The sequence below is a fragment of the Rhopilema esculentum genome, chromosome 18 (assembly GCF_057945365.1).
Source record: "Rhopilema esculentum isolate cy_ngs chromosome 18, ASM5794536v1, whole genome shotgun sequence".
Classification (NCBI taxonomy): Eukaryota; Metazoa; Cnidaria; class Scyphozoa; order Rhizostomeae; family Rhizostomatidae; genus Rhopilema; species Rhopilema esculentum.
In genome coordinates this window covers 2,286,650-2,305,220 of record NC_142832.1, presented here as the reverse complement: position 1 = coordinate 2,305,220, position 18,571 = coordinate 2,286,650, and the positions used below count along the sequence as shown (strand labels likewise).

At 38.3% G+C, this 18,571-nt stretch overlaps 1 protein-coding gene across 1 annotated transcript; it reads left to right on the top strand.

Annotated features, from left to right (window-relative positions):
* The first annotated feature begins 261 nt into the window (after positions 1-261).
* On the top strand, positions 262-18,393 carry LOC135681075 (monocarboxylate transporter 10). The gene is made up of 4 exons (XM_065195362.2): positions 262-9,160; positions 11,848-12,410; positions 12,725-13,094; positions 16,128-18,393. Exons 1-4 carry the CDS (start codon positions 9,025-9,027, stop codon positions 16,589-16,591), a joined length of 1,533 nt encoding a protein of 510 aa, XP_065051434.2. The 5' UTR covers positions 262-9,024; the 3' UTR covers positions 16,592-18,393.
* The last annotated feature ends 178 nt before the right edge of the window (positions 18,394-18,571 follow it).

Below are 18,571 nucleotides of genomic sequence, written 5' to 3'. Positions count from 1 at the left end.
TGTCACCATGAGATGAACCATTGTTCTCAGGCTCAAGAGTCTATGGCCAAACATCGGCTCATGCTGTTATTTATCTTCACGTGAACTATCAGTACATTATGGTCTAACGTGTCCTCACCGTTCTTTTCACATTGTTTTAGAGCCACACTGCATTGCCATGGGACTCACCTCATCTTTGGTGTCAATGTTGGTTTTTGGCTGTCAGGTCCAAATCAACTGAGGCGTGTGCTAAAAATGTAAGTTTTTTTCATTCTTACCTTTAACTTATTGCAGGCATGGGTGATGGATGTTCAATTTTATAGGTAAGAAAAGTCCCTTGGAGTCCATTCTGTGGCGCACATCAGTGTGCAAATGTTTCCCGCTGGCGAACCCTTCTTAATTTTTTGGCTTCGGCGCAAACTTGCAAATACACGAAGATCAATCGCAACCTACATTCTCAGCGACTTACCGCCATTAGCTGGCGTAAACCTTTGGCTCATTGCCTTCGCCAAATCCAGTATGGGTCTCACGCAGTGGCATAGCTGAATCTTCGAAGGGAAGGGGTTTGGGGGTCACGGAAAAAAAATTCACCAGCATAATGTGTGAAGATATCTGGTTGCGATTTTATCTACCAACTAACGACTGAAACCGCCTGTTGACTAACTGAAAATTTACCCGCCACTTCATAAAAGATTGGGGGTTTTAAACCCTCCCCTCCCCAACACCTCTCCTTCTAGCTGGGACCTTAGTCTTACAGGCATGTGTATGGGGCAGGCCCTCTGAGGGGGGCAATGCTTCTGGACCCGTAAGCAAAGAGGAGGCCGCATGTAACTAAACTGTCTCTAATTTTAAGGTATGACTCTCAATAACATGGAATTTACAAATCACATCTCTTTTTGGAAAGTTTCAAAATGCTTCACGAATTTGAATTCAAAGTAAATAAAGAAAACTGAATGCATTTTAAGACAAAGCTAAACGTATTTTAGGTTTTTTTGGGTGCGACCCCACTACCGACTGGCCCTCCTTCCAATTTGCTCCTGATCCTCCCCTGGGTAGGAAGGGGCCCAAGCATTTTGTCTGCCTTTGGGTCCGGCGTGGCCCTCGTTGGCCGTGGTACGGGGCTGCGCCAGGAGGGGACGAGACTCCGTGAGCCCCTACTCTCCAACCAGCCTAGCTCTAAGTAACTTGAAAATATTTAAGGTTTTATTTACGAAACCTTAAAAGATGGTCTCCTGCTTTTGAAGTTATGTAGAAGCATCAATTCAATGTTAGCACTTCTTTTCTCTCTCGCGGGTCATTGTTTCTCCCACTCACGGTTCACTTAATCTGATTTGCAGTTAAATTTCCATTTCTAAAAAACGCAAACAAAGGATTGTGCTATTTCAAGACCGGAAGGTCCTGGGGTTGCAAATTCCTGTCAACGCGGTCTTCCAAATAGCAGTCACCAAATTATCCGGCATCAGATCCGGCATCGTGTAAACCGGCTATCCGGCCTGTGATCCGGGCAACCTCTGCTACGGATTCATAACGCGGTTGCTATTTTAACTGCAATGGCATACACTCTTTTTTAAAAGAACCAGTAAATTTAAGTTCCGGCTGACTGTTCTTAGTTCTTTCGAAATCTGAGGCTGGATTGTTCTTAATTTGTTCTTAAATAAATAGGGTGTAAGCAGTGCTATTGCTAGCTTTTTCGCTCCAGGTAGGTGTTAAGGCCTCATTTGCCTACAAGTTGGGAAGTCACCGAAAAAGCACCCACACATGGCTAAAAATCCTCGTTTTTTAGATGAAAGGTTGCTTGAAATGATATTTCACAGTACCTCAGCCTGAGTTTGTTTTTGAATTGTTCTTAACTTTTGACTAGTTTGAGGCTCGTGTTCTTATAAAATTGTTCTTATAAAAAAGAGTGTAGTTTAAGAATAATGCTCTCGCTTAGTCAAGAATAAATTTTTTTGTTTATTTGAGTTTTGAGAAAGCAAATCAAATGCGAGATTCACCCTATATGTTTTGAAGAACTCGTATCCACGTCATTAACACTAAAATGCGACTCAGTTACACCTTGGATAATTTGAAAATTATCTCAGGCTCAAAATCTTAAAAGTTTAAGAATGTTGAGTCTCAGCAAAAAACGAGATTTTCTTATAAATTCCCACCCATTCCCACCTTGGAATTCTTCTTAGCAAGTAAAAGAGATCTAGACATTGTGAATTGCGGTCAGTGGTGGCTCCAGCCTGGGATAAGTGGGGGGGGGGGGACAAAGGTGTGTCAGGGACCACGCCCTTTCTCCTGTTTGAAACATTTTCTTCCAGAGGAAACACCTCTTGTCTCCCAAGATATGTCATTTAAATGTGACCATCTAGATAACATACATCCCCCCCCCACGTTTTTCATCAAGTTTGCGAGAATCTCGAGGACCAACTTTCTGAAAAAGTGGGGGACTAGCCACCCCATTCCCCCTCCCCCCTCCCCCCGTGGCTCCGCTACTGATTGCAGTTGACGCTTGCTCTGAAAAGACGGTAGGGAAATTGAACACAATACACGCTTTCACCTAAGAAGGACCTGTTGGTTTGGATTCAGTACTAAAAAGAAATCTTGAAATCATTAACGCTTAGTTTTGTTTACATCGGGGGAACCAGTGTAACCAGTATCATATGTAACCAGTAGAGCAACTGGTATTGCCTAATTATTCTTTACTGATTGTGAGACGTGAAGGCCCTTAAACTACCTAATGCGTTTCTTCGACAGATTGGTTTTTTTCCTTTTAAGCTACTATTGGAGAAGGGGGGAGTGTAAGCATGCAAACCTCCTTAAAAAGATTACCTACCCTCCTGGCCTTATTCATAATAATTTTTTACTTTGAGTTTTTCTGTTTACAACATATTAAATCCAGTGAAATAAGGTAATACGAATTGAAAGGCCAAGTCAAATCATTATGATTATCAAGCAATGTGCGCCAGTGTGTATGCAAGTCGTCGATACCATATATCGAAGCTCTTGCCGCCCAGTGAGATGGATTTGCAGCCCACTAGGCGACAAAATTGTTTCACTGGGCGGAAAAATGTAGCAACCCCTGTGGATGTACAAAACTTCAAGGGGCCCATGACATAAGCATATTTTTAGAAAGATAACTGATGCTGGGCCGAAGGAGCCCATCAATGGTTGGACGAGCCCGGCGGGGCTCACTAATAGTTTGGCGAACACGGGGCTAATTCTTTTGATCATAGCGTTCTGTTGTCTCTAGCATTTATTGTTTGGATGTTGAGGTCTTGACATAACCTTTAACTGATGCAAACTAATCTCTAAATCCAAAGGCCATAACACTACAGCTTAAGCCCTGTTTACAATGCATCTTTTAACCTGGGTTAAGCTACTCTGATTTGAGTACTTAAGTCACAAAAGCCCATTTCGAGAGCTTTTGAATTTGGATCACATAACCTGAAAGGGCATCCTGAAATACCTCTTAATGGGCAAAATCAGATAAATGTATTGCAGGGCCGTCTTTACAGGGGGTGTGGGTAGTTGTGTGACACCACCCCCCCCCCCCCACCTAGGGGTACTTCGTCCTCAAATTTTCAGATTTGTCGGCAAATAATGGATGCTTCAACCATCTTGTCGACAATTGGGCTTAGGGCACCATCACCTCCCTCCCCCCTCTTGTGCATCATAGGAAGCGACGGCCCTGATGTATTGGCATATGGCCATATTGGACCAAATGAGCACAGGAACCTGCCTCTGCTCCTGACTTGGTGAACCATAGAAAAATAACAGTAATTCGTTTAAAAAAAATTCTTTTTAAAGAACACTTTTTCAGATTATTCAGGCTCAGAATCGTCCAATTTTGAAAATAAATAATAAAAATATTGCTCAGCCGCAGCTCGCATTTTTCTTTCTTATTTTTCAGCGGTTGCCTGTTTAGGGAAGTTCATAACAAGGAGTCTTAAAATTGACATATCTCGTTGTGGTTTGTTGTGCAAAAAGCGTGGTTTTTATTAAGGAGCGGGAGATGTTCCCCTGAAACCATATCAGATTTGGAAAAAATTAAGAATACTTTAAGAATAAATTCAGGTTCAAAATAAATATTTTTTTAGGAATTTCGAGGCTGGAAAAAGTTTATAGTATTCTCGGTTAAAATAGAGTTTACCATACGTCAAGTTGTCAAGCAAGGGACCTGCACGTGTTGGTTGCCCCCAGGGCCCGGCTTGCTCTCGGGAGCCCTGACGTTTACACGGTCATCAGAATGTGCTGTTAGGAACTCGAATTGTCCACTGTTCAGCAGATAAGCATATAAATTATGTTCTCGTTTACCCCTGCAAAACTTTATCATATTGTGCCTAGACTGGCAACAGAGCATCGTTGTAACTCTATAATGATAAGCCTGCTACAACTTTGAGCAAAATCACTGCAATTCAACCATACCTCTATGAATTCGACTGAGAAAACGACAATTGCAATATATTGAAACTACTCAGTTAATTTTGATTGTTGGTAGTTCATAAGCTATGAATGGTACGTCTCACTTTGCATGCATAACATGAAATGCTTGGTATAGTTTTGTTAAATTAGTCCAAGGACCTGTGCGTCATTGCGATGGCCCAAACAAGATGTTGACTGCAGGTGTTTGCCCTCTACAACATAGACCTTTGGTATTCTTTAATTCATCAGCTAAACGTTGAATGTACAATGCTTGCCAAAAATTTTGGAAAACCTAAGAATTTTTTCGAAAATTCTCAATCTGTTTTCAATCCACGCCTAAAGAAATGGCTGAGTTGCCTGCCCCTTTTCCTGTTGTTGTTGTTGTTGTTGTTGTTGCTGTTGGAAATGTTGGAAACAATGTTGGAATAGCACCTGAGCCATCCTTGTGTATAAAATATAAGTTACGTTCAAATAGTATTTTTCTAAGGACAATCATCCAAAAATTTTTGAAAGGGGTACGGAAAGCAGCTTGTGTGAATGGCAAAAAAAGCCTTTTGCAAGCATGTTGAGCTGCACAGAAATGAGCTTGGAAACGAATTTGTTGTCTTTTACTTCCGAGAGAACTAGGCCCAAGAGAACTAAGTACTACATTCGTGATCAGCTGCATCTCCTGAGAGAAGCTTGCCTTGACGATGACAATGGTATAGCTGTTTACTGGTATTTGTTGAAGTACAAACAAGATACCTGCAGCTTCAAAGAGTTGCTGTTTTCTGATATTGCCCTTTGGCCCCATGCTGTTTAGGCCCTATCTGAATGTTTTTAAAGTAATTTTCAAGACTTTAATTTTCTGCGGTTGACTAACTTTGTGTTGTATCAAGGGTATGAGAAAATAAAATGCTCAACATTGACACACTGTATTGTCTTGCCTTCAAGTTAACGTAGAATTTTTTCAAAACAAAATACACAATACACTCTTTTTATAAGAACAATTTTAAAAGAATACTAGCCTCAAAATTGGTCAAAAGTTAAGAGCAAATTAAAAACTAGCTAAGCTACTGTAAAATGTAATTTTATGCAGCGTTTTATCTCAAAAACGAGGATTTTTAGCCATGTGTTTTTTTGGTGAATTTTCAAACTTGTAATCAAATGAAGGTCCTATTCTTTTCAATTTCTACATAAATGACCTTTTCTCTTTTATAAAGCAAGCAACCATGTATAATTTTGCTGATGACAACACGCTTGCTTTATTTTTCAAATCCTTGCCAGATCTTGTCAGGGTCTTGGAAAATGAAGCCGGAAGCGCTTTGTCATGGCTCGAATAAAATGAAATGATTACAAACCCGAACAAATTCCATGCACTTTTTGTTGAAAAAAGACCAGGCAAATACTTAACTTTCAAGGACATTCTAACAAATCTGAAGAGACTGTTAAACTTCTAGGTGTAACACTAGACTACAAATTGAACTAGACTAACTTCTGGGTGTCACACTAGACTACAAATTGAACTAGACTAACTTCTAGGTGTAACACTAGACTACAAATTGAACTAGACTAACTTCTAGGTGTAACACTAGACTACAAATTGAACTAGACTAACTTCTAGGTGTAACACTAGACTACAAATTGAACTAGACTAACTTCTGGGTGTCACACTAGACTACAAATTGAACTAGACTAACTTCTAGGTTTAACACTAGACTAAAAATTGAACTAGACTAACTTCTGGGTGTCACACTAGACTACAAATTGAACTAGACTAACTTCTGGGTGTCACACTAGACTACAAATTGAACTAGACTAACTTCTGGGTGTCACACTAGACTACAAATTGAACTAGACTAACTTCTAGGTGTCACACTAGACTACAAATTGAACTAGACTAACTTCTGGGTGTCATACTAGACTACAAATTGAACTAGACTAACTTCTAGGTTTAACACTAGACTCCAAGTTCCTATGATGATCTTCTTATTAGGTCAAAAAATGTACAATGCAAGTTGCTCGTCAGAGAACCCTCTGTATCGAAATATTCAAGACAATTAGAAATTTGAATCCACGTTTTATCCTAGCATTTTTAGTTCAAGAACTTTCAAACATCCTTCTAGGTGTCCTAACAACTTCAATCATTTTCGACCAAACCACGTAACTTTCGGTTCCAAGAGCCTTAAAGTCATAGAACCTCAGATCTGGAACTGTCTGCCAAATGAACTAAAATCAGCTGACAATTGCTTACACCCTGTTAGTTTAAGAACAAATTAAGAACAATCCAGCCTAAGATTTTAAAAAGAATTAAGGACTATCAGCCTGAACTTAAATTTACAGGTTCTTATAGAAAAATATAAGTTTAGTTGCACGTGCCCGATAAATTTAGAAAACCAGTGTGGTCGAAACAGCATGCTTAACCGCTCAATCTTAATTCTGTTTAATAAACCAAGCCACAAAAATCATAAAATCATAATTTTCCTTGCTTTGAATAATTAAAGGATACTTTACATTAATTTTTAGGTGGTTTGTCATAAGTTATGATGTTCTAAGTGCTGTTTGAGAAATAAACATGGGTTTAATCGCACGTTTAAAAGGGTTTGAAAAGGCACCTTCTTGTTATTGTATACAGCGCTGTGTTTTAATGTAATGTATTCAAACGGTACATGCTGGTTGAAAATCGTTCTATTCGTAAAATTGAGAAAGATATAGCATATTCATAAGCTAAAACGTGGGCCATATCAAGTATTTTATGTACACACTTATTTTGTGGCATAAAAAAGAGAAGTCGACATTCAATTGGACAATAATTTAAGGATTTTTGTTCACTGTATGAATTTTCTGTAAAAAATTGATACTTTACTCTTGGGTTTCGGAATTTAATGTATAATTCCTAGAAAACTTTTCTTTCTGGTAAATAACAGTAATCTTAAAGGTTCGGTTTCTTTATTTTTTGCTTCTTTTTTAGCAAAAGATACAATTTGTTCTATATAAATGTTTCAGGCCATGCCCCCTACTTTGTTTCAGAACAAAACAAACTTTTTTAGGCAACAGCAGAAAGATTGAACTCTACTACACTGTATGTTTTGGTGTTAAATAGACCCCTTAGCTTTTGTTCGTTACTATGTCTTCACTGTTTAGATTTAAAATACATGGCGAAACTTTTGAGGTGCTGAGGTAATGATACCATTATATACCATATTTCAAACTTTTTCTAGCCGCAGGCCATGGTGGCGACAGTTAGTAAACCCTTCCCCCTCCAAAATTCTAGTTTTAATATAATTGAACTTTTATAATACAATTCAAATAGTTTTCATCTAATTAAATTCTTATAATATAATTTAAATGAAATCAAATTTTCAATATTTGCAGCCATTTCAAGCCTTCGTGAATTAAAATCGCAAAAATAGTAAAATCGTGAAACCATTCCTACTTTTTCGCTGCGAAATTTTTCGCCTTGTAGAATAAACCAATTAGAACAGCACTGGAAGACACACGACTTCTGTTTTGGTTTCAGATGGCCTACGTCTTTCCTCATTCTTTTTCTCAAACACTCTCGCCTTTAAAGTATCAATAAAATAGGTTGGTATTTATTCATTTCCTGTTCCTTGTACACAATCCATGTAAATGGATTCATATCAGATTATTATTCAAACATTTGAATTTCAAATTGACGAAAACTGGCTTGAAAGTTTCATCGTTCTACCAATATGTCAGAAATAAAAAAAAATTAGGCAAGAGCTGTTTATTGGCCTGCTCAACAGCAACAGTTTTAAGCAGATGCACTAACAGGTTCTCGCATGCTTGTGCAAGCTCCGATAGCAACCTTTGAAAGTATTTGAAGAAGCTATACTGGTCTTTCGCTTCGCGCGAAAATCAGGCTTTAGCCAAACAACGATTTAAAACCAACCAACGATTGGAATTTTGCTCTGATGAAGCCTCGTTACCCTGGGTTTGCCTTTTTGTCTTCAAGATTCCTCCCCGCGGCTATTCAACAGTTTTTATTTGAAGACAAAGTGTCCTAACCAATGATAAACTCAAATAACTTGACGATCTTGTTTTACTTAAAGATTTAAATTTACCGCCTTTAAATAGTGTCCAATAGCAGACTGCGTGTTGTACATCTTCCCTCTGATTCGTTTCCGTTTCATTTTTAACCAATGCACAAGACTTTGCATCATTTCCGTTTAAGTATTTGACCAATCAGAGAATAAAGTTCGTTGGCCCTCGAACTTTCACGGGCCAATTATCACGTGAACGGTCTATAAACTCTCAAAAAACCTGTTTGACTGGTCTGACTGGTCCGCGACAGACTGTTGTCGAGGTCTGACTGATAAATTTTTCTCACAAGCGTTCACCTGGTTGAGAGGAGAGTCAGACGCACCGGCCTGCTACAAAACTTGCTTTTAAAAAACTTCTCACAGGAAAACCTTTTCTTCAAGGCAGAGGGAAAACGCAGATGGACGAAGTATGTTACCGTTTAAATCCAAGAGAAGTATTCCTAGATGAAAATTTTACGCCAGCATTGAGCATTAGGCAGTTGAAGTTTTTGCGGAAAGGCAACACTTGACAGCGACAAACCACCTCCTTAAGATCAAGAAGGAGATTTGATGAAAGAAGAGAAATAAGTTCTGTAATCGGAGAAGAACTAACATGGAAGGATTACATTCCTGGTTGATATGCATTGTATGCTTCGTAGCCCAGGCATGTACTGTGGGTTTCTACAATTCCTATGGGACGCTATTCGTGGCAATCATCGATGAACACAACGTCTCCGAGACTCTTGCAGGTGAATTTTCAATTTTTGTTAACTGCATAAATTATTCATGGGCGAAACTTTGACATGCGTCTCATCACCACTGAAGGAAGTCATGTGATGTTTTTAGGAGTGGATTAGAAGCATTGCCTTTTGTTTTAAACTTATAGTGTTTTCCGCAACCGTGTTGCTTTCAAATTGCTTTGATGAAATAACATAGGCCATCAGTATTATAAATAAACTTATTTTGCCCGCTTTTAGCAATTGCCTTCAGGGCTAGATTTTTCAATGAATGGTGCAATGAAGTATTCTTTTCTCGCTATTGTTGACAAAAGCTAAAAAGAATAGTGTTAATTTATTCGCGATTTCTTGCGAAAAGTAACGATTAATTTTGATTAATCAGATCGGATCGACCGGCTTAAAGCCATGCTGTGTCATGGAGGGGAGGTTAACCAATCCAGTGAACCGAAACTTCATCTTCTTTTCTAACTTAAAATTCCAAATCTTGCCCGTATGAGCAAGATGTTTCAAAAGGGCATGTTGCTAATCAACGCGAGATAAATATGGAATTCTATGCCCGAGAATTTGCGGGTTTTTTGTACGTTTGTTCTAGTCATCCAGCTGCCTTATTCTTGTTTATTAAACATTTTATCATGAACAAAATTTCTCTTGCGAAACTCGTAGCAGGTTTTCAAAAGCGGCCATATTTCTGGCCTTCAGAAACAAATATCGGCCTTTTTTCATGGCATGCGATGTTAGGACAAGTCTTAGATTAACCTTTATTGGCGGTCTAATTTTGAATTCGTTCAATGAACTTTATTAAGGTGGAAAAATGCTTATAGGTACACTCGTTTTTTTATTAGAACCAGTGAATTTGAATTCATGCTAACTGTTCTTAATTTTTCGAAAATCTAAGGCCTGATTGTTCCTATTTTTTCTTAATAAATTTGGTGTAAGCAGTGTGATTGCTAGCTTTTTCGCTCGGGAAGGGAGGTGTTCAAACCTTATTTGCCAACAGTGTGAATGAGACAACCTTCATTTGCCGCCAAGTTTTAAAATTCGCGACCTAGAAGCACCCTAATATGGCTAAAAATCCTCATTTGTGAGATAAAACATTGTTAAAAATTGATAATTCTACAGTAGCTCAGCCCGAGCTTATGTTTAATTTGTTCTTAACTTTTGACCAATTTTGAGGCTTGTGTTCTTATAAAACTGTTTCTATAAAAGGGTGCAAGTCAGTCTACTATTGAAAGCCTTTATTTGAACATCTGGAGTTTTTGAAAACTTTACTGAAGAAAATTATTGGATTTATGACACCTAACCCGTGGCTCCTGTGTCATTGCGCACAGAGTGTTTTAGATATGATATGATTCAAAGAGCTCTTTTACCCAATCCATTCTTACCCAGTTCCAAGTCACATTTTTTCGCTTTTGAAGTATAATTATTTTGTGGTTGAAGTTAGTCTAAAGCCGAAAAATATGAAGTTTTGAACAAGCCCCTATCTCAAGTTTCGCCATTCGTTGGCTTGGCATCGAGTGTTGATAAGGCTCCTTCCCCTAATTATGTTTCCAGGTGCGCAGGATTACCAGATTCAAGGAGCAAATAAAACCTTTCTTATATTGAAACCTCATTGTGGTCTTTTATATTCATCTTTACTGGATATCAGCCAATAATGAAAAGAAACATTCATTTAATTATTAGTTTCATTAGCGTCTAGTTGGACTAACAAGTCCCCAAAAACGTCATTTGTCCACAAATATAGGAATGTTTGAAATCCCTTGTGGATCCGTGCTTTAACATTGACGTCATTTCTATTACCCCTGATATACATGACGGAACTTTTGTCCTTGGGGGCTGAATCAATTTTCTTCTCAAATCTTTTAGATGAAAATGAGGCTACCCATGGTCCGGAGTAGTGGAGGCCTGGGTTCTACTATATCCAAATGCATTTCATTAAATGCAATGTTATTAAAGGGTTCTAATGAATCCCGAAGAAGCAGAAAATACGCTGTAAAGAACAGAGAAAAGTTGTCATGAAACTCATTAAATTGTCGAAGATTCGCTTATGAAATTGTCAAAGAGTTGAATTTACATGATTTATGCTGGAGTCAATTATATAATAATGAACAGTAGCAAGAGCAGGTGCAAATAGTCTGGTGATCATCGTCGACTTGTAATTAACAATTTTTAGCACAGCTGCAAAGAAAAACCTCGTGCACAGTGCAACATCAATTCACCCTCCTAGGGGCGTCGCTAACCTAACAACTGGGATAAAAGTGGGGTTTCATAGTGCAGAAGATGTGGGTCCCATGAGGAATATACTGAACACTTATGGGATTGCCCAAGTTTTTATCAAAAACCTAAGATGGAAAAGACTTGTTTAGTTACAAATAATTCAAGTTCTAAAGTTCTAAAAAATATCGACAACACCCATCAAAAATTTGCTTACCAATGGATGAAATAGAAATAAAGAGACTGGCTAAAATTATAGAAACTTGGATTCAATTATTATAGTAAATCAGCTATCTAGTTTCCTCTTACTACGCCCTTCAGTGAAGTGGAAAAGGGTGCAGGAGCCCATGCTTTTAATAGATTTTTAAAATTTTAAAAGCTGTTTCTGGGAAGACTGGAAAGGTCATACCTATCGAATCTGATGAATTATAATTATATAGCGTATTTTTAGAAGCTTGTTGTTAAATAAACGTTTATTCTTTTTGCAGCACTTGTTGGATCACTGTCCTACAGTTTGTGTCTGTTGTTTGGAGGTTTCACAAGTCCACTTTGCAGTAAATTTGGTTGTCGTCAAGTGGCATTCGTCGGCGCCATTGTTTATTCCGCCGGTCTACTCCTTTCGTCTTTCGCCCAGGGCATTGTGATGATCAGCGTCATGTTCGGATTGATTTTCCCGTTGGGCGCCAGCGCAGTGTATTTCTCTTCGTTGATAGTGCTTCCGCAGCATTTTGAGACCAGCTATGCCTTAGCAGTGGGAATCGCAAGCAGTGGAACTGGGGTTGGGGGCTTCGTGTTTTCTGCCCTCATCGAAAAATCACTGGAATCTTATGGACTGCAAAGTACATTTAGATTCTTGGCAGCAACTGGGGGACTGCTGCTTCTCGGGAGTCTCGTATATGGTAAAACCCCAGCAAAATATTCAACTACAAAAGATAACTTACAAAGGCCAACAGTTTTTGACGCAAAAATTTGGAAAAACAAAGGATTTCTTATATGGACAGTCAGTGTTTGTTTCATCTTCTCAGTTTTATATATCCCATTCGTACATTTGGTAAGTATTGGTCTTTTATTTTTCGCATTTCTCAAAGTTTTCACATTTTTATCCTTTTTACCTCCTTTTTACCTCCTTTTCAACCCCTTGTAATTTTTCCCCTTTTTTAAACTTTCAACTGCATGTTTCTATAACCGTTGTTGCTACAGGATAGATTCAATGTACACTAATTTTCTAAAAATGATACAAAGAAACAAAAAGTATTCATGGAAATATACCAAGAAACCAGTTGTGTAAAACTCTATAATTTCACGTTTTCCAAATTTTTTTAAAAATTAACATTTTCTAAAAGAATTTCGCCTTAATTTTTGCAGGTGAAACGTGCCGCTGACTTGGGCCTAACTTTGTCAAAGGCTTCGTCGCTCCTTGGTTACGTCTCAGCTGCTAGCACAATTGGCAAAATCTTCTTTGGCAAATTAGCAGATTGCAACTGGGTCAACCGCCTGTATTTAATCCAATTCACCCAACTAATTGTTTGCATCAACCACACACTCTGCCCTCTCTTTACATCTTATGGAACCTTAATCACATACAGCGTTATTTATGGATTTTTCGATTCGTGTTTCAATGGATTGATAGCTATCATAGTCGTCGATATTGTTGGCAGGCACAATTTACACAATGCCATAGGCGCAATGTATCTTCTATCCTCGCTTTTCATGATGCTTGGACCTCCATTGGCAGGTAATTACTCTTTACTATAGTTGCTTATATTTGCGTTGCTGTTTAACAAAACAGGGTGTAATTGGATTGTTACGGTTACGAAAGCTCCAAATTGTGGAGAGTTTAAGATTTCAGTGGAACTTCTCACTAGATAGATGTGGTAACATGAGGTATTAAATGATTGTTGCTGTTATAAACCTAGGATACACACACAGTGCTTCACAATAGAGATTAGGCGTGGATGGAATGTGTCCATCTTTAAAGGATAACTTTCAAATGGCTTAGAAAAATGCCGACACCGCACCCCTCTCCCCAAAAAACAATGCTAGTTGTTAAATTAAATATCATAGCTATCTGAAATAAGTACTGAACTTTGCACAAAACAACTTGTTCGGGGGAGAAGGGGGGGGGGTAGGGTTGCAATATAAAATATTTAAAAATTTGGTATAGTGTACCAAGACTGTTGGCAGGCGTTGTATCGCAAGTGAAAAGAAATAAATGAAAATAAGATGACCTTCAAACAGAACGATATTGTATAAGTGCTCAATACTAAGCCGAATAGCAATTTGTGGGCGTTAATTGGTTTTAAACTGCATTGCAAGAACAACGCTAAGTCCGCCATAATTTCAAAATTGGTTTCAAGGTTCGGGAACAACACGCTTTGAAATTTAGCCGAACGATATTTGTACTGTTTACTGCTTGATAAGGGATCGTCTGTGGAGCTAGGGCACATACCCTGCCATACATCTCTATTACAACATAACCAAATCGATCTAAATGCATAATTGAAGATAGTAAGTAGTATAATTTTGTAGGGTTAATTATGAACTGGCCGTAAAATGTTGCAAAAATTACTTTGTGAAGTCCAACCTTTCTGCAAAGGTTCAAGATGTTTCTGCTAGAGAAATACACGTTTTTCTTGCGTAGGAGCGCCACACGACACAACACCTTACCTGAAAACGACTGGTCTGAAAACGTTTCTAGTCAAATATATTGAGACTTTCAAAATGTTATCAAAGATGTGGTCCAGTGCTGCCTCATTCCGGGATATCGGTGACTAACTATTTGAAATACAGAAACCTTCAAGACACGCTTCAGCTTAGTTTTGACTTTGTATAAGCTAGTTATGCCTTTCAAAATATCAGGTGCTTGGACTAATCATAAACGGTATTTTTTTATGGAAGTGCAGAGTTTCCACTTCAGTGCTTTTGTGGCGTTTAGCCAGTGTCCATTGCCTTGGGAATGACATTGGGGAGTAGGGCCGCCGAGAGCCACGCCGGGTCTAGCGGCAGAGCCACGCCAGGCCCACAGGCAGAGCCACGCCAGGCCCACAGGCAGAGCCACGCCAGGCCCACAGGCATAGCCACGCCAGGCCCACAGGCAGAGCCACGCCAGGCCCACAGGCAGAGCCACGCAGGGCCCACGGGCGGACCGAATACTTCGACCCCTTCCTACCCAAAGTAATGAAGTAACAAAGCCTTCAATACGTATTGAATTTTTAATAGGATTTTCGATGTTTACTTTTGATTTATATTAAAAACTATTGCTAAACTTACCCAGCGCAGTTATTGTTTGTAATTACTTTGTTATTAAAAGTCATATTTTGAATAGAGAAAGTTTAGTTGCCAGTGGGCCCCTCGTAGCTTACGGACCCGGCGGCAATTGTTCCCCCTGTCCCCCCCTGTCCCCCCTCTCGGTGGGCCTGTTGGTAAGTAAAGCAGGCTTTGTCATAGGGATAACAGATATCTAAATTTTACATTAATGTCCACTGCATTGTTGTTGCAACCCAGAGAAAACAGAAACACCCCCTTTTTTCTATTTGTGGCAGAGTCATAAGCTGTGTTCTGTGCGTTGAAAAACAATTTTTTGACCTCTATTAGCATCGACACTTTCTTGCATTCGTATATCTTAATATCATGAATAGGCACTATAACTTTCGGTGACGTCTATCAAGCGAATTTTTCGTAGAAGTTCAAACAGCACATGGTCTTATTTTGAAAACATTCTGCAGGTGGTTTCGATAGAATTAGCATTGCAATTCGGCTAACAGATAACACATTCAACATTGATGAATCGCGTTTCAATAACATGTCGCGGTGCTACAATTGCATACAATAGCATACGACAATCTTATCTTACATAACCCAAGCAACCCAGGCCAGATGTGGACCTTGATACAACATTTACAAGAGATGTGTCTTCAAAAGATATGCCTTAGTGCCTATGCCTATACAAAACATAGGGAATTCTACATTGGCAGTTAAAGTGCCCACATTCGCAGCAACGGTCTGTGCTATTTAGCAATATCTCGTTCTTCAATAACGTTCCTGTTTCAACAAAATTCAAGCTTGGGATCGGAATATAAAAATAAAGTTTAATTTATGATCTTACAGTCGTATGAACCTTGAACACAATCCACCGTGCTTTTCAAATTCATAGGTTCTAGTAAAATTTCGCATCTATAGCCATCAATTATTAAACACCATTTCTTCTTTAATTCCATTTTCTCCTACCGAATTCTGTTGAAAAGTTCCTCTTTACCGTTCTCATAAATTAGGAATTAGCTTTTTATTCTTATTTATTGGAGATCGCTATTGAATATTGCATAGTGCTCGATACTGTGTAGGCAGACACATTTACAAGCCACCAGATCCACTATGTGGGGGCAAGGGAGAAATAGCCCCTAATTGTCTCTATTTAAAGAAGGACTCTTAGTGACAAAGTAATTACAAATCATTTCCTAACTTGGAGAGTTTAAAATGCTTTACGAATATAAATAAAAGTTAATAAAGAAAATTATATGCAATGAAATCTGTCTCAAACTCATTTTAGGTTCATTGCTTTGGTTAGGAAAGGGTCCATTAGGCCTGTGCCGGGCCAGACATTGCTTTCAGCGGCTCTGCTTGCCACGATGTGCAGTTTAAATAGTATTTACTCACGGCTTGTTTAAGTTTGCGCCTAATACCATATTTCATTCAACTAGTATAATTATTCCTTTTTTGAATGAATTTCGTTTCTGTAATGTTTATACATATAAAAATTGGTTTCTTCCAGGATTTCTGTACACCGTTTCTGGCTCCTACGACTCGTCATTTTTCACAATTGGCGCTATTGTGGCGTTCTCGTGCTGCCTTATGTTCCTGATACCATGGTTCCTTCCAAAAGAGCCAATGGAGAATATTATTGTCGATGAAGAGACCGACAGTTTCCAAAAGGACTTTGAGGCTAAACTTCCTGACAAGAAGGATTCTTGGATTACCTACGACTCAGGAATAGACTTGACTTTGAAGGATGGTTCCAGCTTCACGTGTTCAGTTGAGGATAAAAGCGAATTGTACTCTCAAGCCTCAGGCGGAGATGCTCCAAGCGAAGGCAGAATTAGGAACTTTTTTGATAGGTACTTTCGTCAGCCGAGAAGAGCGCTCATTTCTGGAAACCTTATTAATTCGTTCGCAGTTAGCAATTTAGAGTTAAATGTTGAAGAACTTCTTGTTGTTGAGCGGGTGACAATCCTTTAAAATTGTATTTTTCATGTGTCTTTTCCCGCAAAATTTAATGTTTGCACCTTCCTAGACTCCAAATGCATTGTTTCACAACTAAAAAGCATTGGTGATTGTAGAGTAACAGTTTGTGTACAGTGGTGAACATGGGCAGTTGAACAGAAACACGTTTATATTTCCCAAAAAAACATTGTAGTGAACCCAGGAGAGGGGTCACTTAAACTTTTAATTTCCGGGTTGGTCCATCCGATAATTATGGGTAAGAATTTTTCTTATGATCTGATACGTTTGGGCACCTGTTTTAACAACATACGTGCTTAAACTTGATAAAACATGAATAAAAACAGACGTGCTTGAACTGATTATTATAAGAATCAGTCTAAATTACTATGGCTGGTGGTATCTTATGTGCACAGCAAAAATATGTTTTTAAAATTTATGGTCTGGTCAACATTTTTTAGCTGATACTTTTGGGTCTAGAAAATTTTGTTCCGATACTTTTAGGTGAATTTTGATAATTGTGGATGGACCTTACCGTATTAAAAGTGAGTTACTCCCCTTGGGTGTCGATCCAGCTGCCTTAGAATTTCAGTACGTAATCAGATTTGGTTCTTCTTTTCGTCTTTACTGCTCCTAGAGCTATTTAATAGTAATTTCTTCCTTTAGTTTGTTGTTACAAACAACTCCTTTATCCAGCACGATTTGCACCGATTAGGTAACGATTAGGTAATTTGTAAATTCCGATGTAGATAATTTTAGAAAATAGATATCTTAATTTTTGCGACTTAATCTGTCATTTTATATGCTAAGCAATAGATATACCTAATAATTGTGTATTAAGCTATTTTGGTTAAGGTCCTATTTTCTATTTCTTCCCTTCCCAAAGAACCATAACCGCTGTGTTCAAGTTTTCTGATTGGAAAAAAATCGGTTCACTTTCATCCCGTTGTTTCTACCACAATTATTTATCGTATGATATCTAAATGATACTTGCATTCTTCCCAGCTGAACTAGATTAAGCTAACTCTGGACGAAAAGAAGAGAATCTTGAGTACATTTATTTTTTAAGCCTTCGTTGAATGTTTCTTTTGGTAAAATTTTGCGATTCGTTACGTGTAAGTCAACTGGGTAATTTTTAGCTCGTAGTTATTGTTCAAATTTCATCTCTAAATATAAATTTCGCAGACGCTAAGAGATTAATGTCCTTTACATAGTTTTTGCATGACAATTTAGGTATATTTGGTTTTTTCAGTCTTGTGTTCGCGTCATCTTCAGTAATCTAGATTACGAATTATATTATTTATGTAAATTCTTGCGTTTTACCCTCTAATGGAAAATGGAGGGCAAGGCCATATTTAACACAAAAGATTTTGAAAAAGCTATATTGTGTTGCAAAAAGTGGGGGGCCGTGGCCCCCTTCGTCGGAGGCCATGAATTTGCCGATAATTAATCGTGATATTTTATACTTAGTACATACCTTTGTTGGAACTATTCTCTGTTTGAACTAAAAATTTGTGTGGTCAGGGCATAGAAGCTTCTTCCCAGCGATAGACAGTTACCCGTACCATTTACCCTTATTATCCTAGCTGCACCCCTAAATTCCTCCCACCCCACCCAAAGCCCCGTTGTCTTTCTAATTGCACTGAAAGCAGATTTAATATTATGTAGCATTCCTTGTGTCATTTGTAGTTTCTGATATCAATGAAGTGTCGTGTCGTTCTGAAACGTCCTCCTAATATTCAATATCTTGTTGTTACCAGCTCATTTTGATGTTATTTATAAATATTTTCTCCATCAAATCTTTGGAAGAAAATACATGATTCACGTATGTTTCTTGAGTTGATTCGTGCTCTATTCTTCGATTTCCGTGATTCGGTATTTTACTTGATGGTATCATAACCATAGATGCGAAGTTAGAGCTAACTTGTTTAAAATTAGAATTTCACTATTATGAGCTCTACAACAGGTAGAGTCTCTACCTGTTAAGAACATCTCGCC

Bases quoted from the DNA above. Each gene is read 5' to 3' on its own strand.
- LOC135681075 (XM_065195362.2), top strand. From the start codon at position 9,025: ATGGAAGGATTACATTCCTGGTTGATATGCATTGTATGCTTCGTAGCC. The intron at 12,411-12,724 runs GTAAGTATTGGT...TAATTTTTGCAG, and splicing joins ATATCCCATTCGTACATTTG to GTGAAACGTGCCGCTGACTT. The intron at 13,095-16,127 runs GTAATTACTCTT...GGTTTCTTCCAG, and splicing joins GCTTGGACCTCCATTGGCAG to GATTTCTGTACACCGTTTCT.